Below are 12,778 nucleotides of genomic sequence, written 5' to 3' on the forward strand. Positions count from 1 at the left end.
GTTGATTTTTGTACCAGTCAGACTTTGTCAAATCTTTGGATTTAAGTAAAAATGTTTAACACTCTTTAAAAGGTTATTTATTTTGTACCATTTAGGTACTAATATGTACATTTTGGTATTAATATGCACTCTTTGGGTACAAAGGTGTACCTTTTAAAAGGGTACCGCCCCAGTGACAGCTTTTGTACCTTTTTTTTTTCCCTGAGAGTACAGGTAACAGCAAGTCAAGCAGGCTATATTCCTTGGAATGTGCAGTCTGCACAACAGACCATAGACTGATCTCCAGCCACCAGGAACACCTTGAAAAGGAGAGGATCCAGAGATATGAAAGACATATTGCAAATTATTGCACTTTTCTTGGGTTTTTTGGGGTGTGGTTCTGCTGTATTATCATTACTTAGTTACTACTGGAAAGTGTCTTCAGATGATGATAGTGTCATCATCACATCCAGTATCTTTGAAAACCTCTGGATGTCCTGTGCAGATGACTCCACTGGTACTTTCAATTGTTGGGATTTCCAGTCCATGCTCGCTTTACCAGGTAAAACACCATGATAACTTTATAAATAACTATGATACTGATAATAGTACTCATTATACAACTGCTTTACTCTTTACTGATTAAGGAGTTACAATTAAAATATACTTATGTACTTTTATATAACATATACTTATGTTCAAAAGTAACTATATTTTTAACATTTTATAATTGATTCATAAATAAATAATATTGATTAAATAAATTAAAAAAGGCCATTTCAAGGTCATTTTGAGAAAAACACGGCTGTAAAAGACAATGGTCATTATTTAGCTCAAATATTCTAGCTTGTCTCTTTGTAATACCATTCCCTGTCCTGAAAATGTACATATATATATTTTTTTTTATTCCTGATCAACACTAAAGCCTGTTGTAATAAATTGTATCTAGTCAATGGTATATACTTATTTATTTAAATAACTATTATCATTTTTATATTATTTAAAATATATTTTATATTGCAAGACTAGCCCCAAAACAACCCCTCAACAAAAGGGAAGGGAAAGATGTAGTATACAGAGTGTCCTCAATCAGAATTAAATGAGATGTTCTTTGTAGGTCCCAGGCAGGAAGTATCACGTTGCTATGCCAACATGTTCAGCCACCTTGCGCTCTCACGCCAGTTATTAAATGACTATGAATTTTTTTTCGCTTTCACAGCAAAGTTCTTTTCTAAACAATTAAAAAGCATTAAATACGTGTAATCCTGTTTACCACAACTATCTGTTTGAGGTAGGCCTAATACAGCTTAAAAAACAAAAACAAGCTTGAAACTTCTTACATTTAAACACCACATCTACGCTTGTATGTATATCTGGCGGTGGTGCCATTTTTTCAAATAATATAAAAACAATATGACACAAAGAATTGTGGGTTATCTGCAGCAGCAAAGGACCTCATGCACACTCCAAATTCCTGTGAAAGAAGGGCATATTCAAAGGTCGCATTTAGGAGTATCCTACTCACTTTTTTTTAAATGAGACAGCCTTATGCCACATGCAACCTGTGCTGCATCCGAAAACCAAGGCAGCTGACTCGTTGCCTTGCTGCCTTATCAGACAATGACTTGTAAGGCAGTCTTTTGTGCATGAAGACACCTCACAAAACAAATGACTTCTTTAACAGTTAATCAGTTTAATGATCTAAAGAAAAATAGAGCAAGCTTTGATGAGAACTAAACACATATTTAATTACTACATAAGTAATTTCTCGCTAGAAATGACATCAGAAGTGGAAAATATTGGTGATAAACGTACATCAACACACAATCTGACCAGCAAACGTCATTTTTCACGAAAAAAACGTAATTTTAAAAGAAAATGTTTTAGACAGAGATATATATTTGCTCTGGTCAATAACTTACAAGTGTGGTCTATCAATAGCAGGTGGTATTTTGTACAAATGCAGAACGACTACAGTATTATTTCACTTTGAACATAAGATGAAGATTGTTACTTTTGACCCCATCAGTTGGGACGAAAGTAACACACAGGTGGGTCAAAAGTAATAAAATATAAGCTAGATTGTTTTGTGTTACTCTTGTTTTTATTAAACATACCTGACTATGACCTTGTTAAATGTAACTGCAAACATATTTTGTAGCTATTTTATCTTTGCAAAAAAAAAAAAAATATTAAATTACATTTTCATTTAAAATTTTAAGTTTAATCAAATGTTTCAAATATAACCTGAGAATACAAATTTGTAGGTTTAGAACATTTTTTTGTGCAATGTCTATTCTACCTATTATCTATTTGATAATTTTTTTTCTTCAACAATATGAACAATACAGTCCCTGACAAAAGTCTTGTCGCTTATCTATTTTCTAGAAATACCTGATATTAACCTGAATTTTAATTAATTCATTGTTGTTAGAAATAGCTCATATGAAAAGCTAAAACCCTCCCAAATGATGTTTAATGTACTGAAATAAATAATGTTCACAGAAAAAATATTTATCATTTAATCAAGACGGAAAGGTCAATTTTTGGCAAGACAAAAGTTTTGTCGCCAATACAGAAATTGAACAAATTTAGAGCAAACACAAAAATATGTCCGCAAATTAAGTTGTGGTGCTGTGAGATCCAAATTTAATATCTTGTATGAATTCCATGAGCTTGAAGGACTGCATCCATGCGGTTTGGCAAGGATTCATACAATTTATTGATGAAGCCATCAGGAATAGCTAAGAAAGCAGTCTTGCATGCCTCCCAGAGTTCATCAATATTCTTTGGTTTCGTCTTCCATGCGTCCTCTTTCATCCTACCCCACATATGCTCAATGATGTTCATGTCTGGTGACTGGGCTGGCCAATCCTGGAGCATCTTGATCTTCTTCGCCTTGAGGAACTTTGATGTGGAGATGGAAGTATGCGATGGAGCACAGTCCTGCTGCAGAATTTGGCCTCTTTTATGGTTGGGAATATAAGAGGTAGCTAAGATTTCTTGGTATTTTAGACTATTGACATTGCCTTCCACCCTGCAGATCTCTCGCACACCCCCATACTGGATATAACACCAGACCATGATTTTTCCGCCACCAAACTTCACTGTTTTCTTGGTGAATCTCGGATCCATTTTGGCTCCAGTAGGTCTCCTGCAATATTTGCAGTGACTGTGGTGTAATTCAATAGAAGATTCATCTGAAAAATCCACCTTCTGCTACTTTTCCAGCGTCCATCCTTTTAGCAGGCTGTGGGCCTTGGCAAATGCCACACGGTTTTTCAATTGTCTTTTGTTTAGTGCTGGCTTCTGGGCACTGATTCAACCATGGAGCCCATTTTGAGACAGAATCCGACAAACTGTTCTGGTTGACACAGGGACTTCAGATGACCAGGTCTAGTGGAGCTCTGCTGCAGTCAATAATGGGCTGGCCTTGGATTTTGGAGCCAACAAACGGTCCTCTCGAGCAGTTGTCTTGCGGGGTCTGCCTGACCTGGGCTTGTCAAAAACGTCTCCAGTCTCTTCAAATCTTTTTTTTTTTATCCTCTGTACTTGACGCTGAGACACATTGAAGGTGTCTGCCACATCAGCAGTGGATCTGGTCTTCAGCCTCTTGATAATCAAAACTTTAGTCTCTGGGTGAATCTTAGGCATGTTTGCAGAGGTCTAGTTGATGTGAAGGTCTAGTGTACTGGGGTTCTTTTTATACACACTTTAGACCTAATTGATCCATTATTAGTAGGGATGTCCCGATCAGGTTTTTTTGCCCTCGAGTCTGAGTCTGAGTCATTTGATTTTGAGTATCTGCCGATACCGAGTCCCGATCCGATACTTCTATAATACATAAAAAAAGAATAAAGAATAGAAAAAAAAAAACGGATGTTCCTTATTTTTTATTTTATTCACCTTATTTTAACATTCAACACCTCTAACAAACAGAGCACTTCTGTGAGGTAGTTTGAACAACCAAGTAATAAATAACAAATTCTTCACTTTTGGATTTTAGTGCAACAGTAAATATAAAAAGTCCGGGACCGGAGTTGCGCAGAGCAGGAAGTACAACGGCGATATCAAAAGCACACCCATACTCTCATAGATGCAGAACAATTAATTATGTTGGTGTGAAATAAACAGTTATAGAAATTAAATTTTATTAAATAATCTGCTCCCAAAAAAAGTCTGTTAGTGCCTCAGTGACAACTTCACTCAGAGAAGACGCCGATCTCAGCTGTCAATCATGACATCACACAGCCGTTTTTATAGCATCAAAGAACTAACTAAAACTAAACTTATTTAAAAAACGAACACTTGAAATGAAATCATCGTGATGATAACTGCCTTCAATGACAAACTAACTTTGGGGAAAAAATACTTGAAGTGTAATTTGATTGAAGTGTAATTAACAATGCTTTTCAGGTTTTTAGAGGTCTAACATTAGTTTTTAGGTAGATAAATTGAAGAAAGTGGGCTAATCAAATGTAAAATAGCTGCATATTTAACTGTTTAAATTAAAGACTAATCCTTACAAAAGCTATTCAATCAAGAGCAGTGAGTGATTCCTTATCTTTTGTTTGACATTAAACAGACAGCAGTAACGGCTACTGCCCCTTTAAGACCTAATGGAAGGCTCTGCGTCGTCTTTCTCGACTGTATAAAGTCTCTTAAGGCATATTCAGACTATGTCTGCTTGGATACTCATCAAGATGGACATGTTAACATACTTCTTGTGTGAGTTGGTCCGTTTACGCGCTAGACTTGAAAGAGAACTCAATATTTGCGCGCTGTGAGACGAGTGCGCGCTTTCGGATGATGCACAGAGACAGATCAGCGCGCGCGCTCTCATTTGCGTCTTCTGGCGAATATACATGGGTAATGACTGTGAAAATGACTGCTCATATTCGACAATACGGCAGCACTCGCATGAATTGAACAAAGTTTACACAGATAGACCGCTTTGCCCACGTTTTTCTTTTATTAGCGCTGTTGTAATGCATCAGGAGCCAGCACGTGTATCCATCAACAGAAACATACATAACGCATTATTTTCAAGTTACAACCCATATTATTGATGCGTCATCAGATGTGAGATGAACCGCGGTGCAAGTGCTCACTTTGTCTCTCACCCCAGAATATACATATATATATCCGAGTCCTGATCGGGATGTAACGTCCGATTCCGATCGAGTCTGAAATCACGTGATCGGGCCCGATTTCCGATCCTGGATCGGATCGGGACGTCCCTAATTATTAGTCAAAGGTGAACCTCATATGACAAGGCGACAACACTTATGTCTTTGCAAAAATTGACTCAATGGGCTTTACCAAGCTGTGAATATTAGAATACTTTTTGAAAGTTTAGTTTTTCACTGAAACATTATCACAAAAGCTGGTGGGATTAAAATGAGCCATTTCTTGTAAAAAAAAACTTGATTAGAAATATATTTAGGTCAATTAGGTCAATACACTTTAGGTCAATTTGTACATAAGCGACAAGACTTTTGTTAGGGACTGTATGAAAATTAAATTAGCATAATATGCATTGTATATAAAAGTGGCACACAATTAACAAGTGTTACTTTCGTCCCGACAGTAAGTCCTGACATTTAAACACCATTTACTTTTATACTGAAAAACTCTGAAAAGACAAACCTTCAGGATGTGTAACAGCAATAAATAATCTGTAGAGTGATCATTACTGTGACACATGAAACGAGAAACACAACTTGTAATTAGAAAAAAAGTACTGCTTCAGTAATTTACTTTCCGTACTCGAAAACGCCCCCGGTTACGACTGTAACCTTAGTTCCCTGAGAACAGGGAATGAGACGCTGCGTCAGCTGACGCTATGGGGAACACCTCCAGCGTGACCGGTGTCTGAGCTACTATCAAAGCACAGCAATCCTATTGACCGGCGACAGCCTATGATGTCATCAAGGTGCGACCAGGAAGTATATAAGGGCGCCTTGGAAACATGACACCAGCTTCTTCGTCTGAAGGGACTGTTCGCAGGCAGGCCCCGAGGCATGGCAAAAGTGACGCAGCGTCTCGTTCCCTGTTCTCAGGGAACTAAGGTTACAGTCGTAACCAGGGACGTTCCCTTTCGAAAGGGAACTCGAGCTGTGTCAGCTGACGCTATGGGGAACGATATACCCACGCCGCCATGCCGAGGGGAGTGCATGCCTACTGGCAGTGACAACTGTCAGGACAAGCAAATTCAACTGAAATGCCTGAACCACTCCCCCTCTGGTCACATTAGGCTGTCAGTGACAGCATTCCCTACGGTCATAGCCCAAGCCGTGGCCTTGGGGCACCTTCATGTACCCTACCCCGGCCGCTCAAAGGCCTGGAACCAACCTGTTCAACAGAAGGGGTTCCTTTAAGGGAATGTGGCTAGGGGACCCGAGGGCGCCTCAGCCAGTCACTATTCGGGAAGAACTTCACCGAATGCCACCAGGGAGGCTTGACCTGGTGTCACTATGCGGGACGCTTCCGTCTGCCAGCCCAGTCTGGAGAGGCATCCAGCTGAGGGACTGCGAACTGGCAGTGTCCGCCTCAGTGCCGGAACTCAGAGACGGGCTATCCTGGAGAACAGCGCTCAGCGTAGTGCTTTCCGACCCTTGCTAGCGAGGGGAGTCAGCTGCTCGATCCTAGGATCTACCGAGCACATAAGGTTTAATTACAGGGGTGCTCAGGAGGCCTGAGAAGGCCTACAGGCTGATCTCACAGGGAGGCCCCGAGGGGCCTACGACCAACTGACTAGGCCCAGGCAGCCGTGAGCTTACAGAAAACCCTCATAAGAGGGGAGCTTTTAAGCCTGCCTGGTAGGTACCATGCTGTAGGCAACCTATGCAGGTCCCTGTCCTGTAGGGACCGCATAGCAGCAGTGTAAACTCGTCGTGCTAGAGTATGTGCCCGCCATCAGGTGCTGCCGGCTAGGACCGAAGCCTGATGGCAGGAACCACTAGCTGTCAGCTTCAGTTATGTGTCTCCGTCCAAGGAACTCTTCCCCCAGGGAGGCCCCGCAGGGCCTACTACTTGCCACTAGCTGGCACTGAGGCCCGGTAACGACCTCAAGGATGCCTGGTGAGGCCTGCTACCTGATAGCAGACCATGCTAGCCACCCTGGCTAGCAACCATGCTCACTGTCATAGGAACCGGGAACCGGGGCTCACCTTCCGGGAGGCCTAACGAGGCCTAATCCCTGTCACCCAGTGGCCGAGGCCCTGGACCACCCCCTCAGGGGAAGCTAGATGAGGCCTGCTGCAACCCAGCAGGCCCTCCGGGATGCCTGGTGAGGCCTGCTACCTGCCATCTGGTGACTGGAGCCCAGGAACACCCCCTCAGGGGAGGCCAGAGGAGGCCTGCTGTACCTCAGGGAGGCCTGAAGAGGCTACTGCCTGTTATCCAGCGCTAGTTCCCTGGAGTACCCCCTCAGGGGAAGCCAGATGAGGCCTGCTGCATCCCAGCAGGCCCTCAGAGAGGCCTCGCGAGGCCTACTACCTGTCATCCAGTGACTGAAGCCCAGGAACAACCCCTTGGGGGAAGCCAGACGAGACTTACTGCTACCACAGCAGGCCCTCAGGGAGGCCTGGTGAGGCCTACTACCTGCCGTCTAACCCCTGAAGCACGGGAATACCCCCTCAAGGGAAGCCCAGCAAGGCCTGCTGCACCCCAGCAGGCCCTCAGGGAGGCCTAGGGAGGCCTAATAACTGGGCTTGTAGCCATGCCAGCGACGAATGCTTGCTGGCAGGTTGGATGAATGCTGGCCGCTCCAAGTCGGGCTGACCGTGGCTGTCTGTTTGGCTGACGAAGACCTAGACATCCAATCACCACCTGGGGACTCACCCCAGGGAGGCCATGATGGGCCTGCTTGTCGAAGAGGTACTGCTGAAGCCGACATCGTCGGGGATATTCCTCCCAGGCGCACATTGGCCCAATGTCGCGACTCACCTGCAAGGAGGCCTGCTGAGGCCTCCTGCTCAGAGTTCACTGCAAGGACTGCCCAAGCTGGCTGCTCACAGCCAGCTGGTAACCCATGCCCCTCCCAGGGCTGGCTTCATCCCAGAGGCTCACGGGGTCCTCCATGCGATGATGCAGTCCCATCCGGCAGTGCCTACAGACATAGCCTAAACACATTGCCAAAAGCAGTGTACTCAGCAGAAAGTACCTAGACCCTCAAAGCGAGGGGAGTACAACTTACATCACCTGCGTCGGGGCGGCCGCTCTTCCTTCATGCAGCGGCCTACCATTCAAGCTAGGGCGTCAGCCATGGCAATGCTTCGGCTTCCAGGGGAGCATCCGACCGAACCATCACGAAGCACGCAGGTTGCGAGTGCAGCTCAACCCGAGCCCTAAAAGGTGGAGCAGAAGACACAGAGCAGGGGGCAAAAAATATTCACAATATGCTACCCACCGGCCCAACATCTTCCAGGATGGGGCCAGGGGCCGCCAGAAGGTGGCGGCCACAACAAGCTCCGGAATGCGGGGTTTTCGCAAAACTAGCCCACCCGCGTACAAGCGTGGGACGCCAAACCCCGCCCCACGACCACTGGCTAAGTCGCTGTTCATTCTGCTTCACACCAACCTGCATTACTAAAAACCCCAAAACGCAGAGAAGGGGACGGGCCTTGGCCGGACGACTCTAATGTAAGAGGAGGCTGACTAGGGATGCGAAAGAAAATACCCTGCAATATTCAAACCGAGGGCCTCGGGCGATAATTGCGTTCCTTCCTTGGAAAGAAATGCCCCCCATCCCGAAAAAGCCTAGGCCAACAGATGCGGAAGCCCGGAGAGGGCCAGCCTACATAAGAGTATTATACGCGGCTCTGGGGAGTGAAAAAACCTCAATAATACTCTGTCCAAGCCCTGCGAGGCTAGACATAAATCTGTAGTTTGTGCGTCAGCCTAAACTCACCCTCCCGTCTATGAAAATCCACAAGGGGCAACGTTGACCGCTTTACCCTGGGGTGGCTAAGAGCTTCCTGTTTGACTAGGAGAGCACACTCGCCTAAAACAACAGCACATTCCCACAAGAATGAGCGGTTGCCTCAATACTGCTTCATCACACAGAGAGAAGGCAAAAACTGTTCGCACAGCTGTACATACAATGGCGGCTATTCTCTCCTAGCAAAGCTAGCTCTAAACATACCACATAATGGCATCTAAAAAATCGTTCTAGCCACTGGACAGGGGAACTACAGGGCCCTATGGTGTCCTCCATCGATACCATGATCCCCAAACCCTTGGCGGGGAGCATGAAGTCTCACACAACATAAATAATAAATGTCACCAAAACTCACAAGGGGGACTTACCAGCTCGCCTCCTGCGCGACGATATCCACGCATAAGTTTTACTCACAGTATGCATGCTTAGGAGCGCAACCGCCTGAGGGTGCGCTTCTCACAGCCCAGCCAGGTGGGGTCTAGCGTATCATCGTCATGGCCCCCCTCAGGGCCGGATGTAAGAAGCGCCTGGGGAGATAATGAAGAAGAGCAGTAAATGAGATGTAATTCTTAACTCACCCACCTAAGGGAGGGATATTTCATTCACGCCTGTCGTGATACTATTCCTCTTCTGTGGGAGTCCGCCTCTTTGCGCCCGCCCTTAACCGCGGGGAGCATGAGAGGCGATGTTGGCACTCAGGCCCCGTCACTGGTCCGTATACCGTGACGCCTCCCGCCTGCCTGGGACCCAGATCTCAGCGGTGTGCGGGTACTCGGACACCACCACCCGCACTTCTGCGACAATGGCCCTCAGGCCCTGCTATCGCTGATATGGCGCACAGCTGCGCAGTGGGTAAGGGTATTTTCCCTGATTGAGATCTCTCAGCAGGTCTTCCCAGTATACTTGCAACACCGACACGGCGTAAAAGTAGCACCAGGCTGACCCGCTGCTGTGTATGCCCCGCCATCTAAACTTCTTGAAACATAGTTGAAAGAAGCTCAGATGGCAGGGTTGGAGCTCTTAGTGTCCCCGCCTACCCGGATCTTTCTAGATTATTCTTAACAGCAATCCGGGGCGGGAACACATACCCATTTCCACCCATCCTTCAAACATCAGCGTTTACCACCCGCTGATGTCCGTGAATACACTGAATATGGGTTCTTCCATACCCTCACGATCTCAGTCAGGAGATCAGGAAGGAATGGAAAAGCTCAACTGAGCCGACGGTTTTATGGCCGGGGAGAAATCGATCGTTCCGTTTAAACGAGCGATCTCTCCTTTAATGCGCCTGCATGACAGCCGCAGCCTGCATGCAGCGCGCTCATAACAGCCATCGGCTCAGCATACATGGTCAGGATGGCTGAGAAATTAATTTCCCTTCTCACCAGCCATCCCTACGAGCATTTGTGATTAATCTCGTCAGTCGCTAGATCGCTGGAGGGAAACATCCCCTCGCGGCGATCGGCGACCCCATCCGAGGTACTGTGACGTGCATCCGCGCTCAGCCTCGGCATGAGCGGGGATCACATCACTAATCTCAGATGCAAAAACGCTCTTCCCTCAGGAAGAGCGCTAGACCAGAACGGAGCGATCTCGGATTGAAAACTTCACTCACATTACACACAATCGAACAAATGACTCCACAAGAGCTTGATTGTGCATACTCTTAATCCCAGGCAGAAAATAAATGAATCTGGATTACCTTTGACTTGAAGCATTCAGACAAAAACAGTCCCTGAAGACGAAGATGCTGGTGTCATGTTTGCAAGGCGCCCTTATATACTTCCTGGTCGCACCTTGATGACATCATAGGCTGTCGCCGGTCAATAGGATTGCTGTGATTTGATAGTAGCTCAGACACCGGTCACGCTGGAGGCGTTCCCCATAGCGTCAGCTGACACAGCTCGAGTTCCCTTTCGAAAGGGAACTGCATTTCGGACCCAACCACGAGAAACGATGACGAAATCACATGATTTTTGGCAGATCCATCAAGGGTTGCATGCTGAACGTGCTGTCATAGCTTGGAATGCAAATGTAGTCAGGTCTCTGAGAAAATCGCTTTGTTACTTTTGTCCCGCGTTACTTTTGCCCTGGTTCTCCCCTACCAAAGGCAGCGAAGGATACATCTATGCTGCCTTCAAAAATCGATCAGATGAAGGTCTCTCAGGAGATAGAAAGTGAAGCAAACAATAGATTCGGACATTGCTTGATGCCTTCCTGCCTTCAAATTTGTCCTCAGAAGGCAGCAATTTCCAGGTTTCGGACACAGCCCTGATGATGATGATGCAGCCTTCTTCTTCTGTAATGAATTATTAAATTATTATTATTAATTATTTGCACAATTTGTAACTAAAAAACATGGGGACTGTGTACAATGGGCCCAGAGGCCAAGATGGCCCAATGTATCCTGTGGTGCATGGTGCCGATTTAAGGGTTTAAATAAACAGGGAGTAATTAACATAACAGCAAACAGGTGTAGAACTCAACTTAGTTACCAAGGCAACTAACAATGAAAGGGAACACAGGCACACAAGAACAGATTCAAATTAAACCAAAACACAGTGAAACTAAACAGAACTAAACATAATCCTGACATTACACCCCCTTCCGGGAAAGCGTGTAGCTGCTATTAACAGTCCAACTGAGGAGGGAGGATGGAGGCAAATGAGGGGCTGACAAAGGGCAGAAAACAATGAGATGACGGCGGGATGAGCCAGAATCAAGGTAAAACTCCAAAAGCCAGGTTGAAACCAATAGAGCAGCCAAGACAAATGACCATGGTGGAGTCGAGAGACTGAGGAGCCATGATGGAGATATGGCAGGCAGATCCATGGGATGGCAGACTGAGATGGAAACTGAGGCAAAGCCAGAGGGAAGGCGGGTCCCAGCTAAGCCAATGGGGTGGAAGGACGAAGCACAGCTGAAGATCTGGGAGTCTGTGGCACAGGGAAAGTGATGGCTGTTTGAGATAAAGCCAGCGGTTCACCTTGCCAAGGCAGAGCTGGAGACCCAAAGGAAGACCAGAGGCAGATCCACACAGCAGAGTGGAGTCAGCTGAGGGGGAGCTAGGAGACTGATGGGAACCAGTGGAGGTGGTTCCAGAAGTGTTGCTTTAGTAGAGGAAGTGGGAGAGGGAGACGGGGTGGGATCATTGGAGACGTAAAGCTGGGCGGTACCAGTGGAAGCGCAGCAGACTTTGAGCAGGGCGGTATGAGCAAACACCTGGTCAATACCAGTCTTGTAGGTAGTCAACCAACATGCCTATTACCACCGTCACAAGGCTGCAACGTTAAATACAACCCAGTCACATGTCAGGTTTGTTCGCAAAATCTCCACCAGGTGGCGCAAAGGGGCGGTTTGTCTCAATCTCGCACAATTTTTTCCCTAGTTTTGAAAGTTGTAAAAACACTATTGTGGAGTTTTTCTTTGGATATTTGAGCACATTGGAACATTTTTATTGTAGTCTCTAATTCAAAGGTATAGAAGTTTACACAACTATGGCAACTTCTGCTTCTGAGAAACCCGGAAATGTGAAAAGGTCAGTTAGTTAGTATGTGAGAAGTATTTGTTCTTGATTTAAAATACAAAACAAATAAGGAGGCTTAAAGGTTGCCATAATTTAACCACAACCATAGGAATAAAGCGCAGGGACGAATAAAACCTCATGCTTTAACTAAAGTGAATGATTAATAAAACATGCTTGAGAGTTAATATATTTTTTCCCACTGCCAGGTTGCAAATGAGGTACAATGAATCACTGACATGAGAGACTAGTTTAGGCACTTAAACTCTGTAGTTCCTGTACAGGGTCCAGAATTACTTTGTCATGTATAAACTTTCAATTTAAAATGTCTG

At 45.3% G+C, this 12,778-nt stretch overlaps 1 protein-coding gene across 1 annotated transcript in view; it reads left to right on the top strand.

The window, feature by feature from the left end:
- Window positions 1-286: 286 nt before the first annotated feature.
- Window positions 287-12,778, top strand: part of cldn15b (claudin 15b) — a 116,606-nt gene continuing 104,114 nt past the window's right edge. Inside the window, exon 1 of the mRNA XM_067437940.1 lies at window positions 287-541. Coding sequence (XP_067294041.1) covers window positions 325-541 — 217 coding nt within the window. The 5' untranslated portion in view covers window positions 287-324. The remainder of the gene's footprint in view (window positions 542-12,778) is intronic.

The sequence above is a fragment of the Pseudorasbora parva genome, chromosome 3 (assembly GCF_024679245.1).
Source record: "Pseudorasbora parva isolate DD20220531a chromosome 3, ASM2467924v1, whole genome shotgun sequence".
NCBI lineage: Eukaryota > Metazoa > Chordata > Actinopteri > Cypriniformes > Gobionidae > Pseudorasbora > Pseudorasbora parva.